This window comes from Nothoprocta perdicaria, unplaced genomic scaffold, assembly GCF_003342845.1.
Source record: "Nothoprocta perdicaria isolate Ctin4 unplaced genomic scaffold, notPer1 scaffold_372, whole genome shotgun sequence".
Classification (NCBI taxonomy): Eukaryota; Metazoa; Chordata; class Aves; order Tinamiformes; family Tinamidae; genus Nothoprocta; species Nothoprocta perdicaria.
Genome location: NW_020455613.1, coordinates 274,639 through 291,566, shown reverse-complemented (window position 1 = coordinate 291,566; position 16,928 = coordinate 274,639). Strand labels below are relative to the sequence as shown.

The 16,928-nt window shown below is 64.6% G+C and overlaps 1 protein-coding gene across 2 annotated transcripts; it reads right to left on the bottom strand.

Moving 5' to 3' along the window:
* Positions 1 to 4,219: 4,219 nt before the first annotated feature.
* STAT3 (signal transducer and activator of transcription 3) lies at positions 4,220 to 13,638 on the bottom strand. 2 transcript variants are annotated; one of them, XM_026044562.1, is made up of 23 exons: positions 13,492 to 13,638; positions 12,614 to 12,758; positions 12,338 to 12,436; positions 12,061 to 12,156; positions 11,889 to 11,970; positions 11,385 to 11,479; positions 11,024 to 11,175; positions 10,377 to 10,535; positions 10,167 to 10,259; positions 9,345 to 9,404; positions 9,009 to 9,038; positions 8,814 to 8,907; positions 8,687 to 8,734; positions 8,290 to 8,373; positions 8,002 to 8,100; positions 7,678 to 7,813; positions 7,417 to 7,469; positions 7,236 to 7,330; positions 6,783 to 6,922; positions 6,154 to 6,369; positions 5,800 to 5,842; positions 5,330 to 5,439; positions 4,220 to 5,210 (listed from the first exon to the last, which is right to left on the bottom strand). In XM_026044562.1, exons 1-23 carry the CDS (start codon positions 13,617 to 13,619, stop codon positions 5,155 to 5,157), a joined length of 2,313 nt encoding a protein of 770 aa, XP_025900347.1. In that variant the 5' UTR covers positions 13,620 to 13,638; the 3' UTR covers positions 4,220 to 5,154. The 2 variants fall into 2 exon arrangements, with proteins under 2 accessions (XP_025900347.1, XP_025900348.1); XM_026044563.1 differs by having other exon boundaries at positions 6,157 to 6,369.
* Between the last annotated feature and the right edge of the window lie 3,290 nt (positions 13,639 to 16,928).

Sequence of the window (16,928 nt, the reverse complement as noted above, 5' to 3'; positions counted from 1 at the left end):
CCCGCGCGCCAGGCCCCGGCACCGGGGATCGCTCGCTCCGGTACCGGCCCGCGCACCGGAGCCGCCGGGGAGCAGCTCTGGGCCTTTGCGTTGGGAGCAACCGGCCCTTGCAACCGGGAGGAACCGGCCTCGAGTGGCAGGGCCTTGCACGGGGGCAGCGGCTACTAGATGTGGCGAGAGGGGGGCTGCACCGGCCACTACAGGGACCTGGCCCCCCGGGAACCCCCCGGCCCTGCCAGGCGCACGGGTTGGGGAGCACAGGGATGGGGGGCAGCGCGGCACGGGGCGCCGCTGCACCGGCCAGCGGGTCCGTCCGCGCTCGGGGCCTCACCGGCTTCGTCGCTCTCTGCGGCTGCGGGTCTGGGCTCCGCGGGGCAGGGCTGCATCCCGGAGCTCCCGCCTGCAGAAACGGCCCGATTCTGGGAAAAGTGGCGTGGGATGGAGCAGGGGTTGCATGTGAGTAAGGGGGCAGGGAGGAAATTGCCACCGGGTGAGTGGTGCCAGAGCGCCGAGTCCCACCGGCTTTTCCAACTTCCTTATTTCTGGTAAATGAGCTGAGCAGGCGAGAGCCAGAGGGATCGGTGCCCGGCGGAGCCATGTGTGCAGGGGAGGCGCTTCCGGCGGCCGCTGCTCCGGCCTGCGGCTCCGCACATCGGCACGGCCCCCGTCGCTACCTTAACCCCTCGCCGGGCTGCGGCACCAACCACCTTGGGCCCCACATGTCCCTTGAGCCTGCGGCCCCGCGTTGGCACCCGATGCCCTGTGCCCGGGCGCTGGGCACCCATGAATGCCCAGGTCCCGGCCCTGCTGTGGACATGGGGCAGGAGGAGGGGGCAATGGGAAGGAGCCGCAGCGCAGCCGGAGCGGCCCCCACAGCATCCCTGTCACCGCCGGGCGCCGCGGGCCGGGGTTCTGCCCTTGGCCTCACGTCCCCTGTCGCCCAGGGCTGCTCCCTCTGCGTCCTCTCCCCGGACAGGCAGCAGAGGCCGCAGAGCGGGAGGCAAAACGAGCAGCCTTGTGTAGCTTCCCAGGCATCGCCGTGGGGCGGCATCCCGTGGAACGGGCCACCCCAGGGTGATGGAGCAGCTTGCAGCAACGAGGCACCACAGGACAACGGAGCATCTTGGAGAGAGGGGGCGCGTGGGGAGATGGGGCACCCCAGGGTACCAGGCCCTGTGGGGCGATGCGGCACCCTGGGGCGACGGGGCACCCTGAGCGGCGCAGGAGCCACGCGGGCTGCGGCAGGAAGCGACGCGCGAGCGCCCGCCTGGGACCTCCGGGCCTTTCACTTTCGCTACCGGCCCATCTTCCGCGGCCGAGAAGACTCCGGAGAGAGATGGGGCAGGCGGCGGGGAGGCCGCGGGGGAGCGCCCGCCGCCCCGGCCAGCGCTGCCTGTGGCACTGCCGCTGCCAATGGCCTGCGGTTATGTAAGCGAGTCCCAAGTTCTCCCTGACGCGATTGCTGCATCCGTGGATTCAGAGAGGCCGGGATGAGCCCTGCCGCTGCAGGCTGCCCGCCACTGCCCTCAGCTTGCCACCCTGGAGCAGCCAGGACTGTGTCCTCTGTGTCCTGCAAGACGAGGGACAAGGAGGTGGCAGCGCTCCTGCCCTCCCCGCCGTTCCTGAGAACGCTCCCGTTCGGCGGGTTGCATCACACGGGCAAACTGCTTTCCCAACTCGTAGCTGCGTCGCCCGCGGCCGCGTCAGCCCAGCCGTGGGGGACCGTGGCGGGTGCGGGGACAGCGTCCACCCCCGTGAGCTGGCACGCAGCCCACGAGCTTCCTCTGCTCTCTCCCCTTCCCTGGAGTTTCTTCCTTCTCCATTCGTAGGAAAAAGAAAGTGGGAAGAGAGCGATCCTGGCAGGAAAGCAGAAGCTGCCTCATCCTGCTAGGGCCAAGGGAGCAGTTTAGAATCACGACGGCTGCAGGCAGCAGGATGTAACGGGAGGTGGCCGGGAACGGTGGGTTCTCCCAGTGTGCCAAACAGCCGGAGCCCCCCGTGCCGGGCCACCTTGGCCAGCGCCGAGGAGGCAGCAGGGCCCCGCGCGTCCCTGCGCCGTCATCTCGCCTGAGCTCGGCGGGAGGCGAGTGACGCTGGCGCTGCGGCACCGTGAGCCCAGGGCGCGTAATTGCTTTCCTGGAAACCCGCCTCTCCAGCTGCGGCCTTCCTGCCGGAGAGGCACCACCAGCGCCCCGGCTGCTTCTCCGGGGGGGCCTTTGTGTCATCGGCGGCCGCAGGACCCCGGCGGCACTGGGACGCCTGCCATCCTGCTGCGCCTGGCACCACGTGCAGCACGATCCCGTGTCCCGCCTCCCTGGACGCCCAGCCGGGAAGGAAACCGCGCCTTTCTGGTTGCTGGAAAACACGGGGGGAACGAGCGGCTTGGGGGCTGCAGCACAAGCCAGGGCGGCGCTGGGCTGGGGTCCCATGCGGTGCCAACCCCTGGCCCCGCTGCCGGGGCCCCGTGGCGGGCAGCAGGAGCAGCGGTGCCCCAGCCTGGCGGTGACGGCGGCAGCACTGGTCCCGCGGGTTGCCAGGGTTACCCTGGCTCTGGTGCCCGCTGCTCCGGGAAACAGGCAGCTCCGGGTCACCCCTGCACCCCAGCAGCCGCCCCGGCCCTGCAGTGGCTCCCACCGGAGCAGCCCCCGGCAGCTCTGCTCTTCGGGCTGCACAGAGCTGGGGGAAGAGCCCCCTGCGGCCGCCCCGGAGCCGTCACCGTGGGCTCTTCAGCCCCGCTGCCAGGTGGCCACCGCCGCCACCCTCCTCCCGGTCACGCGAGCGGCTGCCCAAGCCGCTTAGCCGCATTGGGAGCCCTAATCCGGGCAGGCTGGACGCAGCAGCAGCGGGGCCGGCGCCTCCCCTCCGAGCAGCTCACGGAGCAAGGCTGCCCCGCTGACCCGCTTTGGTGGCACCGGGGCTGCCCCAGGGACGCGGTGCCACAGACCGCCCCGGCAGCGCTGCCCAGCCCTGCGCTCCCGCCCCAACTCCCGCCCCATCCCAGGCTGCACAGCCCGGGAGCAGCCTCATGCTGGCAGAAGGTGCTGCTTCCTACAGGCTCCCTGAGCCAGGGCCAAGGGCACACAGGTCCCGGCTCCCTGGCACGAGGGCAGCTGAGCCCGGGCCCTGCCGCCTGCACGGGTTGACGGTTGCTGCCATCCCCGTGGGACATGGGGTTCATGCAGCCCTGGCCGCTGGGATGGAGCCAGCCGGGAGCTCGCGTGGGCCGGTGCACGGGGCGAGGGGCAGGGCCGGACCCGGGGCCGGGCGACTCCGTGCAGGGAGCTCCGAGCCACGGAGGAGGAGCCGCCGCGGGCCGGACCAGAGCCCCCCGGCTCTGCCCATCAGTGAGATCCGCCCCGGCCCCGGTGCCACCTCGGGCCGTCCCCACGAGAGGGCAGCGCAGCCCCAGGAAGCGCCGCCGGCCCGGTCCCGCTCCCGGGGCCGCCCCCAGGACGGCAGCCAGAGCAGGGGCCGCCCCGGGCCGGGGGGCTCCTCGCCGCCGAGGCCCCGCGCACCCCGGGGGGCCGATCCCCCCACGGGCAGGCGCTGGCCACGGAAACACGAGCTCCCAGAGCAGCACGCGACACTTCAGAGCCTTTATTTTGGAGAAAGTTAAAGCCTGTAGATACAGCAATAAAATATACAAAAAAATAAAATTTTTTACAGTATTGAAGGGTGTCTGGGACACTGCTGCAGCCAGAGGCAGCTGCGCGCAGAGCAGAGGTGCAGGAGCAGCCCTGGGCTCCTGTGCCTGCCCCGGCCCAGGCTGATCCAGCCCAAGGGCCCTGGCGTGTGCAGGACGCTGCAGCCTCCTGCCCTCAGCTCTGCCCTCCATTCCCATCCCCTCCTTCACTTCCCACGGCTCCAGCACAGCCCACGGCCCCTGCTCTCTCCCCCACAGCCAAACTCAGAGGGCCCAGAACCCTGTAACACCTGGGGCCGTTTCCCACCAACGCGCTAGTCTGGGGCTGTGACCCTCTGCCGTGCCCAAGGACCAGCCCAGCCCTCTGTTCCTGCTGGAGGCTCCTGCCCGATCCCCCTTTCCTCGAGCCTCGGAGCGAGGCAGGACACAGAGCCCTGGGCTCCGGGCCCGGATTCCTCCCTCTCCATAGCCCCTGATCCCTTCAGCCTTCGCCCCCTCCTTGCTTAACACCAACAGCCACCTTCTAACCCAAATGCCACGCAAAGCCCCCGAGAAGCTGCAAACCTACCGACCAAAAATGCCCCAAGCCCCAGCAAAGGAAAGAGGGCCCAGCCTGGCAGCCCGGCCCAGCTGAGCCTCATTGAGCAGCCTCAGGGGCAGGAGGGCCACGGTGGCAGCTCTAGGGCCCCAGGGACCACAGACAGAGCCGAGATGCAAACGCTGCCTCGTGCCAACCACAAGGGTCTGGGGACAGAGCCCTGCTCTTCCCCACGAGAATCCGTGCAGGGCAGGGAGAGCAGCGGGAGCTCTGGGACTGCTGGAGCTCTCTGCCTGCAGCAGGAAGGTGGTGGCTCCCCGAGGCAGCTCCTGAAGCTCCTGGGGAGTCCTGAAGCTCCCAAAGCTTCCCAAAGCCCAGCAGAACTGCCCCTGTCCCAGGACAGGAGGGCCTGGGCCCATCCACCTCCCTGCTGCTGGCTGGGCCCCCAGCCCAGAACCAGGGGGAGCAGAAGGCACCAAGACAAGAGCTCCGAGGGCTGGAGGAGCCTCCCTTCGCTGGCTGGTTTTCCAGCACACGGTGCCGCGACTCCATCCCTGCTCAGCTACTAGGAGGCAAATCCACATTTCCAAGAGCTTCAGGGCTTTCTAGATAGCAGCAGTCAGCAAAGCAGCTTTCGAGAGCAGGCAGCTCAAGAGGGGCTGCAGAAGCATTTGTAAGAACTGAGGCTGCACTTGGAGGCTGATAGGCACTTGAATGAGCAAAACAATAATAAAGTGTGTTATGGAAGGAACTAGGAAAAGGGTTATCCCCCCCTCCCCGCAAAGAGACCAACGACACCACCACCAAGGTGGGTGATCATTTGGGTCAAGGAAATCTACGTCGAGGACCCTGGCCCCCAGCTCCTCGCAAGGAAAGGCCCCAAGCAAGCGACGGAGCAGGGCCAGACGGGGGGGGGGATGTTGGGACCGGGAAGGCGAGTGCCGGGAGGCTCCGGGAGCAGCGCTGGAGCCCATCACATGGGTGACGACGCACACTCGGGGGTCAGCTCCATGTCGAAGGTCAGCGACTCTGCAGGGAGACACAGCGGGAGGTTACGGGGCGCCCGGGCGTCCCGAGGGGCTAAGGTTGAGCCCTGGAGCTCTGTCCCCAGCCAGGCCATCCCTGTGCGGTGCTGCGGCAAGACCCACCGAACTGGCCCGCGTTGGCCTCTGCTCCCTCGCTGCTGATGCCAGACTGCATGAGTGAGTCCAGGGTGCGTGGGGACATGGGCAGGTCGATGCTGTTGCTGAAGGAGGTGCTGCACAGGGAGGGAAGGGAACACGGGGACAGTCAGATTCAGCAATAGATGATCTATGATGATGTGATTCAGCGATAGATGCAGACGGACAGACAGCACGGAGTGCTCCAACACCATGGCCAGCCCCAGATCTCAAGAGCTCGGCTCTCCACAACACAAGGAAAAAGCCAAGGAGGAAAGAAGAACCCCACGGATCCCGCTCTGGCCTCCTCCTACCCTGTCCGCAAGCCTGGGACCCGGTAGCAGAACAGTGTGAGCTGAGGGACTGTAACTACCCCAAGCAACCAAGCAGTGTGAGGAAAGACCCCCGGGAGCAGGGCTGCTCCCCGGGCTTGCAGACAGCCCTCCCAGGACACTCACGGGGTGACGCAGATGAACTTGGTCTTCAGGTACGGAGCGGCACCTGCAAGGAAGAGGAAGAGCAGACTTGTCACCAGCTGCCAAAGGATGGAAACCAACTCCCCCCCCCGCCCTGCTCCAGGTGGGAACGGCCTTATAGACACGGCACAGCAGCCACTGAGCCCTCACAGGCTGCTGAAGCCCTGCACAGGAACCAAGGAACGTGCCCCCAAGCACTAGTCCCAGGCTGCAGCTGGGAATTGTGACCCACAGCAGGATCCCACAGCTACCACCGGCTCTTCCGCCTCAGAGTGATCATGAAACAAGCCCAAGCGACTCGCCAGCTTGCGCACGAGAGCACAGAAAGTCAACGACTACCTGAGTCTGTAGCTTCAGAGTGCTCCTGGCTCTCAGGGCGACAGTACTTCCCAAATGCCTCCTCCTTCGGGATGTCCGGGTACAGATACACCAGGGGGGACACCAGGATGTTGGTGGCATCCATGATTTTGTAGCCCATGATGATCTCCGCAAAGGACATACTGTTTAGCTGCTGCTTGGTGTAAGGCTCCACGGACTGGATCTGGGTTTTCCCTGCACAAAGACACTTTTCACACAGGGCAAGGTGCCCATGTTCCTCGAGCAGGGGCAGAGATCTTCCTCAGACAGTGCAGGAGGGACTGGGACAAGGCAGAGCAGCCTGGGCTCGTGCCTGGCACAGCAGAGCTGCTGCAGGCACTGGGGCTGTGGCACGTGGGCAACAAGAGGCCCTGGGCAGCACAGAGAGGCAGTGCCAGCAGCCTGGAAAGCTGCACTGTGCCAGCAACACGTGGGCAGGGGCACCCGGCACAGAGACCACCAAGAGGCACCCGGGCTCATGCTCAAAGTCTTAACCAAGGGAGAGGGCCCGTCCGGATAAAGGACAAACGTGATCAGTGACACTGCTGTGATCCAGGAGCATCCCTGGCACGAGGCACCACTGCCAGGGCAGGCAGGAGGCAACGTACCACTGATATCCTTCTCCACCCAGGTGAAGGTGATGCCCCCTTCCTTGCTGCTCTCGCTGAAGCGTAGCAGGAAGGTTCCCGGCGGCTTGGTGCTCAGGATCGCTCGCTCCCGCTCCTTGCTGATGAAGCCCATGATGTAGCTGGAGGGCAAGGAGAAGAGCATGCCAGGGTGGGGGCACATTGGGGCAGCTGCTCTAAAGCACGAGGGCTGCCAGTCCTCTGCCCTACACAGCTTGAGGCAGCCACAGGGCCTAGCCTTACTTTCAGCAGAGCTTTTAGACATTCCCAGGTGCCGGGAAGGGTTTTTGCTTGGAAGCAGCCAGCAGGGTCTAGGCTGAAGAGGCACCCTGGGAAAGCCAAGCGCCTGTACGCAGAAGACATTCCCACCACCCTCGGGACAAGGTTCCCAGGTCTCCTGCCCCAGGTCACCACCCAGCCCCAGGTGAGGCTCACCCTTCGTTCCACAGCGCCAGGATGTATTTCTTCACCAAGTCAATGATGTTGTCCAGCCAGACCCAGAAAGAGAAGCCTTTGCCAGCCATGTTCTCCTGAGCAAGAGAGCGGCGATGCTGCGAGTGCAGCCTGGGCAACGGACAGCCCAGGGAAGGCACTTGGGAGGAAAGGGGAACGATACCTTGCAGAACTTGGCCCAGGTGATTTGACAGCCAGAGTAATTCACACCTGGCCCTGGCAGAGAAAAACAGGAGAATCAACATTGCGATAGCCATTCTTCCACGCGGCAAACCAAGTTTGCAGTATTTCGAGGAAAACCAAGCAATTACAAAGCAGAACTCTCTTCCCAAACCGTGCAATGCTACTACTACATTGCATATACAAATGGGTCTCACAGGAGTTACCCCAGCAGGGCAAGCAGGACACTCAGGACAGCGCCTACCCAGAAGCTTTTCAGCCAGTGTCGTCAGCTGCTCGATGCTGAGCCCGCGCTTGGTGGTGGAGGAGAACTGCCAGCTCAGCACCTCCGCCACCTGGTCCCAGGTCCCGATGGGCGGCTTGGTGAAGAAGTTCACGTTCTGCACAAGGAAACACCCAGCCCTGAGCAGGGCACTGTACGGAGCAGGAGGGCAAACCCCAAACGAGCCCTGCGAGGCCACGGCTTTCCCCCTCCGCTTCCTCCCTCCGCTGCAGCCTGGCTGCTGGGCAGCTGCCCAGGAGGCTGCAGGGCATCTCTGTCGCCCACCCCCGCAGCCCCCAGCCCTACCTTGGGGTTGTTGGTCAGCATGTTGTACCACAGGATGGAGGCCCAGGCATTGGGCATCTGGCAGATGTTGGAGATGACCACGACGGGCAGCGAGTGGGTCTGCAAGGACACGATGCGAGCACAGGCTGGGACATCTCACAGGGCTGGAGCTCAGGCAGGTGCCTCCTGCCCCTGCTCTGGGTCTGTGTCCAGCAAGGCAGAGCCACACGGCCCATGACACCCCCGAGCTCGGCACCTCCTCAGCCCTGCAGCCCCCTCCTCCTTGGCCTGCAGGAGCCCACAACTCACCTCTAGGTCAATCTTCAGCCCTTGGTGATAGACCTCTGTCTCAAAGGTGATGAGATGCAGCTCCTCAGTGACTATCAGCGAGGCCTGAGGGGGGATGAGGGCACAGTGAGCACCCAGGAGACACCCGCCCTCATTCTCACCCAGGGGACACACAGCCACGGGCACCAGTGCTGCTGCTAAGGTCTCTGCTGCTGCTCTGGCAGCTGCCAGCGCATGGGATGACGCCAGCAAACACCCTCTGCGGGCAGTGCCCCCACTTCCCCTTTCTGTGGTTGAGCTGCTCGATGCAGAACGAGGCTTGGAGCTGCCAGGGGATTGCGAGGGGTGCTCCAAGCAGAGCTGGCAGCCTCTCCTAAGCAGGGCCCCTTCCCCAGCGCAGCCCCGGCTCAACACTTACATCGCAGTTGGCTCTTCCTCCATTGCCACATCGCTGCTCCCGCAGTGTCTGCGAAGAGAAGGAAGAGCTAAAGCAACTCCTCAGGCCCAAGGGCTTCAGAGCAGCCCCGAGGGCTCCCTGTACCCACCAGGTGCTTGAACTCTGCCGAGAGGCTGCCGTTGTTGGACTCTTCCATGTTCATCACCTTGGTATTTGTCCCCAGAATGTTAAACTTCCGCGACCTGGAAAGAGCAGAGACACAGTGTGACTGGCAGCTCCTCAGAGCTAACAGGACAAAATGCTTGCCAGGGTATAAAGAGCCAAGCAGCAGCATTGCACTTACCCCCGCAGGGCTGCAACATCCCCGGAGTCCCTAGGAGAGAGGGGAGAGCACAGGCAGCGTCAGCCTTCCGCATGGACACGGGAGCGCGAAGGGCAGCCCTAAAGGAGCTGCTGTGCGGGCAGCACTGCACCCCCAGGCCGTGCCCTGCACTGGATGCTGAACCCTAGGACATTGCCACCCTGCGCCAGGGAGCAGATCCCGCTAATCCCCTTCTACTCAGAGTCACGCTGGCCCTTGGCACAGGAATGGAGATCCAATGGCACAGGAACAGCCCAGGGAGCAGCAAGGCCCATCCCAGACACTCCACCCACCCAACTCCAAGATCACCAGACTCACTTGTCAATGCAGACTTTAATTTTCAGCTGATAGTTCAGCTCTGGGAACTTGACCAGCAACCTGCAAAGAGGCAGGAGATGTGCAAGTGAGCATAAACACCCTGCACAGGCAAAGAGCTCCAGTTGGAAAGCGATGAACCGTGGCCAGAGACTGGGGCTGCACGAACAGCACTGGTGGGTGCCTACCCAGCCTGGCAGCATCATGGTTCACTCCACACTGCCCACTGAGACTCAGCACCACACAGTTCACCCAGCTCCCCTGATCTTGCCCGTGCTCAGAGCTGTGTTAGGCCAGTCCTGGCACTGTCCCCAGAACAGGGGGCATCACCTCAGTGCTCTGAGTCCCCCTCCATCAGGGCCTCTCAGCTGCTGCTGCCGCCCGCATCATGGGGACATCTGCTCTGATCGAGCACCATCTGCCCCACTGTGTTGCTGCACGTGAAGGGGCAGAGCGGGGCCACGAGGAACCCGCTCCGGGGCAGAGCCGGGTGCAGGAGCGGCTCTGCAGAGCCAGGCGCACGGAGCAGCTGGGAGGCAGCCGGCCAGGGAAGCGCCGCTGCTTCCTGCCCACCACCCCCACGGCGGGATTTACCAGAACCCCGGCTGCCTCCAGGAACGCAGCAGCTCCCCAGCCAGCAGCCACTGAGTCACTGGGCCGCACACCAGCAGGGCCAGCTCGCAGGGGTTCATTCCCTCCCGGGCTCCCAGCACTTCCCACCACGGCAGCAGCCACAGCAGCGTTTCCTCTGGAGGAGCTCCTGGCTCCCTGCCACGCGGCTCCCTCCCCACGGCGCAGACACAGAGCCAGCGGCTGGCCACGCACCTGACTTTGGTGGTGAACTGCACGCCTGTTTTGATGACCAAGGGCCGGTCGGGGTGCATGGGCATGCAGGGCTGCCTCTCCACGACGAAAGCGCTGCAGGGACAAAGCGCAAGGCAGCGCGGTCACATCCCAGATCCCATTCCAGCACACGGGTTGCTCACCCCTTTCCATGCTCCCCATAATCCCAGAGCTGCCGGCAACTCTGCGTACCTTTTCATCAGGTTCCTGAACAGCTCTACGATCCGCTCCTCCAGCATGGGCCGGTGCTGGACAATGGGGTCACCCTTGTAGGACACTTTCTGCTGCAGCTCTTCCAGCTTCTTGATCTGCTGCCGGGTCTGTAGCTGTGACTCCGCAAGAGAGGTTATCCTAGGGAAGGCAGGAAGGACCTCTGTTAGCTCTGGCTGCCAAGCCTTGCACCCTGCATGCTCCCAGAGCACCCACTGAAGCCCTCTGCTCCCCTCACTAGGGCACGAGGTGGGAATCTCTACTGCAACCGGCAGAGAACAGAACGGTCTGTGCCTCCCAAGTGGGTGTATTCAGGCTATGAGCTAAAGAAGAAATCTGCACATTTCTGAGCTCTGCAGAGAAACATCTGCCAAGGGCCTACAAATAGCCACACAGCAACAGGAACTCCTCACAGCAGCCTTGGGAATCCCACAAGCCTGGAGCTAGAAATTCCTGCTGCGGTGCCTGCTCTCCAGGACCAGTCTGACCAGTAGATTACATTTATGCTTGCGGGCATCAGCACCCAGTTGACAAAGACATTCCCAGAGGCATTCCCAGACTGTCTCCACTGCAGGTGTTTGGACGCAGCCTCTCGAGGGGTTAATGCAACTCTCAGCAGGCTTCCTTACCAGTTCTCCAGCCGGTCGAGACAGATATTGGGGGGGCCACCAATGCAGGCGATTTGCTGCCGTCTTTTCCAGTCTGCTAGCTCGTCATCTGCAAGCATCTTCTGCACATACTCCATGGCTGACAACAGCCCAGCCAGCTCACTCACAATACCCTATCGAGGAAGAAACCCGGACCCTCAGCATCCCCCAACTCCCTTCAAGAGCTGCAAGTTCCACAGCAAACAAGAGGTGACTGAGGGTTACACTTCTAGTGACCCTCTCAGACCCGGCCACGCAGGAGCACCAGACTCCTGTTCCAGGGAGAGACCTGCATCGCAGAGGGATCTGCAGGGCTGGTCACTCCTGAGCGTGCACAACGTACCCTCCGCATTTGGTCCAGCGCCGTGAGCATCTGCTCCAGCTGCTGCATTTTCTGCCGGGTCACTGACTGGTTGTTTCCATTCAGATCCTGCATATCTGCAATGAAAGGAGAGAGTTTCAGTTAAGCACAAGGACTCCTGCCCTCCTGAGGATCACACACACACAGATCTCCAGTCAATTACGACAAAAAGCCGCGCAGGAGGCTGGTGATCATTAAGCAGCCTCCTCGCTTCTTGTTGGCTTTAGTACCGGCACAGCAGGGATATCACCTCTACGTGCCACCTCTCCATTCACACCCAAAACAAGCAGAGCCCTTTCAGCTCTCCTGGAGCTCTGCCAGCAGCAGAACCAAAAACAAGGTTTCTCCAATTGCCATGCAAATGCCCTGAGCCTAAACTACCCTTTTTGCTGGGTAAGATGCACTGTGAGGGCTGGAAACACCCTCCAGCACGTTTCCTTACAGGAACACACTTTGGTTTGCCAGAAACTAACGAGCTTCCATTACCTCCTTGGCTTTTCAAAGTCTTGTAGTTGAAATCAAAGTCATCTTGGAGATTTTCCACCACTTTCATCTTCTGCTCCAGATCCTGCAAGGCCAGAGATGTATATTTGTTCAAAGCACCAAAGCACAGGGCTCTTGGGCATCATCTCCTCTCCCGGGTGTTGCACGCACATACCTGCACCCTCTTCCTCACGTCCTGCAGATGCTGCTCCAGCATTTGCTGCTTTTCTGTCACTACAGCTGCTGTCGGGTGTGTTGCCTGTCCCCCTTGCTGCAGAAGGGGCAAGGAGGACTTAGAACAGGGCTTAGGACCCGGAGATACTCTGCGTCGCGGAGGTTTTGCAGGCAGGGCCATCATGTTTACTATCAAAAGCCGTGCAGCAGAGCACGTGCACGGGTCGGCCAGCGGGAAAGGGCGATCCCAGGACACCACCTGCCCCCGAACCACTCACCTGGGCTGCGGTCGCAGCTGTCTGAAGGAGCCGGGACTCTTCCCAGAGGCAGCGAGCCACAATGCGGGCTATTTCCATCGGCTTCTCCAAGTATCTGCTCTGTAAAGCACCCAAATCCCCAAAGTTAGCGGGTAAAACGCAACTCGTGGGATTTGCAAAGCCTTTCAGGCTGCGGTTCGAATCGCGCAGAGGAAGCGTTAGGAGTGCCCAGGCTCCCTCCTCCTTTAAACACTCCCAAGCCAGTATTCCAAAACAGAATGTGCGCTTTCTTCCCACCTGCAGGAACTGCTTGATGCGCCGCAGGTTGTGCTGGTACAGGACGTTGGACTCCTGCAGGAAGCGGCTGTACTGCTGGTCGATCTCCCCCAGCAGGTTGTGGAAGACCAGCGTGGCGTGCGACTCCTTGCTGGCAGCGTAGGCCCTGGCGGGGCAGGACACGAGCCTGGCACCCCGCGCAGCGCGGCGGGCACCGCTCCATCCCCAGCGGACCCGCGCGGCCTCCGCGACCGGCCGGGCTCCCCCAGCAGCGGCTGCTTCCCTGGGGTGGCAGCAGCTCCCCCCAGGAGCCACCCGAGCACACACGAGGACAGGGTGACAAATGTTCTCGGCTTGTGCTCGGGCTCTGGCTGGAAGCCAGCGGCCAGAGCACGCAGCCTCTGCTCCATGCCCACGTGCTCTCCAAAAAGGACCCAGGAGCAGGTGGCTCCTTTTCAGCCTCATGTACGAGAGAGGACAGTGGAAACGGAGCCCGGATGCGGACACCTTTGCTTTGCTCCCTGCCCCTTTCCCGCGCGGACGTTTGGCACCGCACACACAGGCTCGTGCTCCGTTTTGCCCTGCACTTGACGAGTCTCACGGGGACACAGGGCAAGGAAGAGCAGTTGTGCAGAGCCAAAGCCGTGGGGAACAAGCACAGCCTGTTTCCAAAGCTCCCTGGCACTCGCTCCCATCCCAACCCTGCTGTAGGGCAGAGCTCAAGGGTGCAAAGGAACAAGACCAGCAACCCGCACTCAACCCTCAGATCCAAATTCCAAATCCTCAGATTTGGAAACAAACACTGGAAAATCCCTGCTCATGCGATGCAGGGGACAGGCCCTCCCCTAAAACAGAGCCCCGAGCACCCCAAACCGAGTCTACCAGCCACAAGGCCTCACCAGTCCTGGCTCTCAATCCAGGGTGCCAGGAACTGCCGCAGCTCCATGGGGAAGCTGTCGCTGTAGAGCTGGTGGAGCTGCTCCAAGTACCGCGTGTCGAGCTGCTGCAGCTGATTCCACTGCGCCATCCTGGCCGGCTCCGGAGACCTGTGGGGACAGGCACGGCGGTGAGCGCCGCGGTGCCCGGCGGGATTCTCCTCCTGTGCACCGGCCCCGGGGCCCGCCAGGGGAAAGGTGCAGGCTTTGGGTGCGGGACCGAGGTGCTCAGGGCAAGGGGAGGGCGCGATTGCCCTCGGGCCGAGCAGGGAGGTTTCTGAGCTCATCCTGCAGGCAAGGTCCCGCACCACAAGGCACCGCAGCCCCAACTCCGGCCCGAGCCCCCGTGTCAGCAGGAGCGGCGAGGCTGGGACACTTGCAACGGCAACGCGACAGTCTCCGGTCACGGCGCGTGGAGCAGCAGGAGCCGCCCCCAGAGGCTCTGCCTTGGGCTGGGGTGCAGCGAGGGCCCTCAGCCACCTCTGCAGACACCTGCAGAGCCCAAGCCCGGGGTCCCTGGTGATGCCGCCCGGGAGCCGCTTCCCACCGCCCAGGAACCGCTTCCCACTCCACAGAGCCCTGGGCCGACCCGTGGGCAGCCCCGGCAAGCAGCAAGAGCTGCTGCCATCGCTGCCCCCGCGAGACAAGAGGCCGGCAGCAGCTCGGAGCGCCAGCGCCGCTGTCGTCACCAACACACGGGCCCACGCCGGGGGAGAAGCGGGAACCGCAGAGCAAAACCGCAGGGCGAGCAGCGCCGCGAGCCGGGGGAGGACCCGGCCGAGCCGGGGAGGGAAAGGCCCTTCTCATCAAGGGCAAACGGCAGCCCCAGCGGCACCGCGCGGGGCCGGGGGCGTGCGGGGAAAGCGGAGCCGCCTCCTTGTGCGGGGCGCGCGGTGAAAGGGCCCCCAGGGCCCCCGCTGGGGAGGCTGCGCTCGAGACCCGGCCGCGCGCGAGGCCGCGTCGGGGCAGCTCCGACAGCTCCGTAGGGTCCCGCTGCCAGCGGCCTTGGCCGCGAGGCCGAAAAAAAAGGAGGATCCTGACTCATTTTTCCAGCGAGCGAAACGAAGGCGAAACACCCGAGATTGCAACAGCGGAGCTGGCACCGGCCGCTCGCAGCGGAGCCCAGCTCTGTCCTCCCCCGTCCCGAGGGGGATTTGCAGGAGCATTAGAACAAAAATAAACACAGGGACTTGGGGAGGCTGCAGAGCTGGCTCCAGTGGGGTTGGTTTGTGGAGCCCTGTGCCCTGTTGTGGGACCCACGGGGAGACCCCTGGGCTGGGCTTGGAAGTTCGGCCGCCCTCGGCTCGGCCGCCGCTCCGCTCGCGGAGCGGCGGCCGAGCCGAGGGCGGCCGAACTTCCAAGCCGGAGCTGCGGAGAGGCACCACTTCCCAGAGCTCTTTTGCACCAGGGAAGGGTCTCAGAGACAGGCAGGAGACTCGAGAGCCGCTTCCCAGCTCCTAGGAGGGCAGGGAAGGAGCCGCGGAGCTTACGGTAAAGCGCAGGGGAGGCGGAGACTGCCGGGAAGCCGCAGAAAGCAGGAAGGAGCAGGTCGCGGGCGCTGCTGCTGCGCGGTGCAAACGGCAGCACGGCCGAGGAGCGAGGGCGCCCGCGGGACAGGTCGCTTCCCCACGAGGTCTTTGCTCCTCCGCAGAGGTTATTGCGGCGAGGGACACGTCAGCCGTGGCTTGGGAAGGGGCCCTGCACCGGCAGCTTGCGGCTGATTGTCCTGGCAAAGCCGGGACGAGATCCCTGCTGGCTCCGACACGGGAGCGACGGGAGGTTAAGGTGGCAGCGAGTGGAGCCAGGCGCCTGTCACACGCAGGGCCCAGGCCCTGGGGCTGCTCTTTGCAAGGGGAAGGGGACGTGTTGTGTCCCAGGGGGATGCAGGAAAGGGGGGTCATGGGCGCCTGGCGCAGGGATAAAGAGGCTTTCACCCAGGTGACAGATGCACCGTGCTGGGATGCCAGCCCTGGAGGTGCCCGTGGCACGAACACAGGTGATTCCTGCTCCCCACGGGCACAGCGGGACCCCCACCCTGTCCCAGCCCTGTTTGCCATGGAAATCACCCCAAAACACCTGGGCTAAAGCTGAGAAACCCCAGATGAGCTCGGCCACATCGCGTCCCTTGCACCGGGGCCGAGGGACCCCCAGCACCGACCGAGGCGGAACCGCCCGGCCGGGAAACCGCGGCCGCCCTCCCAGGCCGTGTCCCGCGGGAGGAACCTCCTGGGAGCGCAGGGAGCGGAGCCAGCACCGAAACGGGAAGCGGAGAGGCTGCTTGCGGGGCGAGTGGGCGCCGTGTGGGGACGCGGGTGGCCCCAAAGCCCCCGGATTCCCCCCAGGGAGCCGGCGAGCGCAGAGGCCTCCGCCGGCGCCCCGCCACCCCGCGCATGCTCCCGCCGCCACAGGAAACGGCCCCGGCGCACGGCAGCTCCGCCCCGCAGCGCCGGCCCGCGGGGGACGCAGCCAGACGGGCAAAGGGCCCCGCAGCGCCGCCAAAGGGACCCGGTGCAGCCCCACGGGGACCCTTTGGGGCCCGGTTGGCACCCCCGGAGCTGCAGCGGGGCCCGCAGCGAGCGCCGGGGTAAACAGGGTGCATGGGTGCAGCCCGGGAGCTCAAGGCCGTCCACAGGGCACGGGGGCATCCCGGGTGGCACCGGGCCCTGCGGCCGCCTCTCACCAGTGCCCGGGCCGTCCGAAACACCGCGGCTCTGCGCAGGGACAGAGCCCCGCGCTTTGCAGCGCTCACACCAAGGGATGCGGCGCCGGCGGCAGCTCCTTGGCTCTGGAGAGCAGAGACACCTCGGAGGCAGCTCGCGGTGCCGGGCAGCAGCCCCGCGGGGAGCCCAGGAATCGCCTCGCGCTCGGACAGCGCCGCGTGCCCCCGGGAACAAGGAGCTAATTCCTGCGGGCAGCGGCCGAGCAGCTCCAGGCAGCTCTGTCTGCAAGGAGAACTTGGCTCTGCTCCCCGAGGTGCTTTCAGTGTTGACCCCAAAGGGAGGAGCACCAAGCAGCAACAGGGGACACGCGAGTTGGGGGGCAGCAGGAGCCCATGGGGGGCTCTCAGCCCCGGCGCGGAGCCCTTGGCACAACCGGCCGCTCCCAACTGCAGGCTCTGCGGGGTCCGTCCCCGGCCTGGGGGCTCCATCCCTGTGGCCACCGCGGTCGGGACCTTCCTGCCCAGGCCAGCAGTGCCTGTCCCCAAACATCTGCTCCCGCGGCTCCAGGCATCTGTGGAAGGGGCTTCCCGGGGGATGAGGCCTGAGGGCGATCGGAGGCCTGGGATGGACAGGGGGGTTAACCATAGGGACAGGGCCCCACGGGGGACAGGGCCCCACGGGGGACAGGGCCCCACGGGGGACAGGGCCCCACGGGGGACAGGGCCCCACGGGGGACAGGGC

What these genes read in the sequence shown, in the direction of transcription:
- STAT3 (XM_026044562.1), bottom strand. Translation starts at nt 13,619, where the DNA reads ATGGCGCAGTGGAATCAGCTGCAGCAGCTCGACACGCGGTACTTGGAG. An exon ending in CAGTTCACCACCAAAGTCAG is followed by an intron (nt 9,405 to 10,166) that starts GTGCGTGGCCAG and finishes GCCTCTTTGCAG; the next exon opens with GTTGCTGGTCAAGTTCCCAG. An exon ending in TGCTGACCAACAACCCCAAG is followed by an intron (nt 7,814 to 8,001) that starts GTAGGGCTGGGG and finishes TTCCTTGTGCAG; the next exon opens with AACGTGAACTTCTTCACCAA.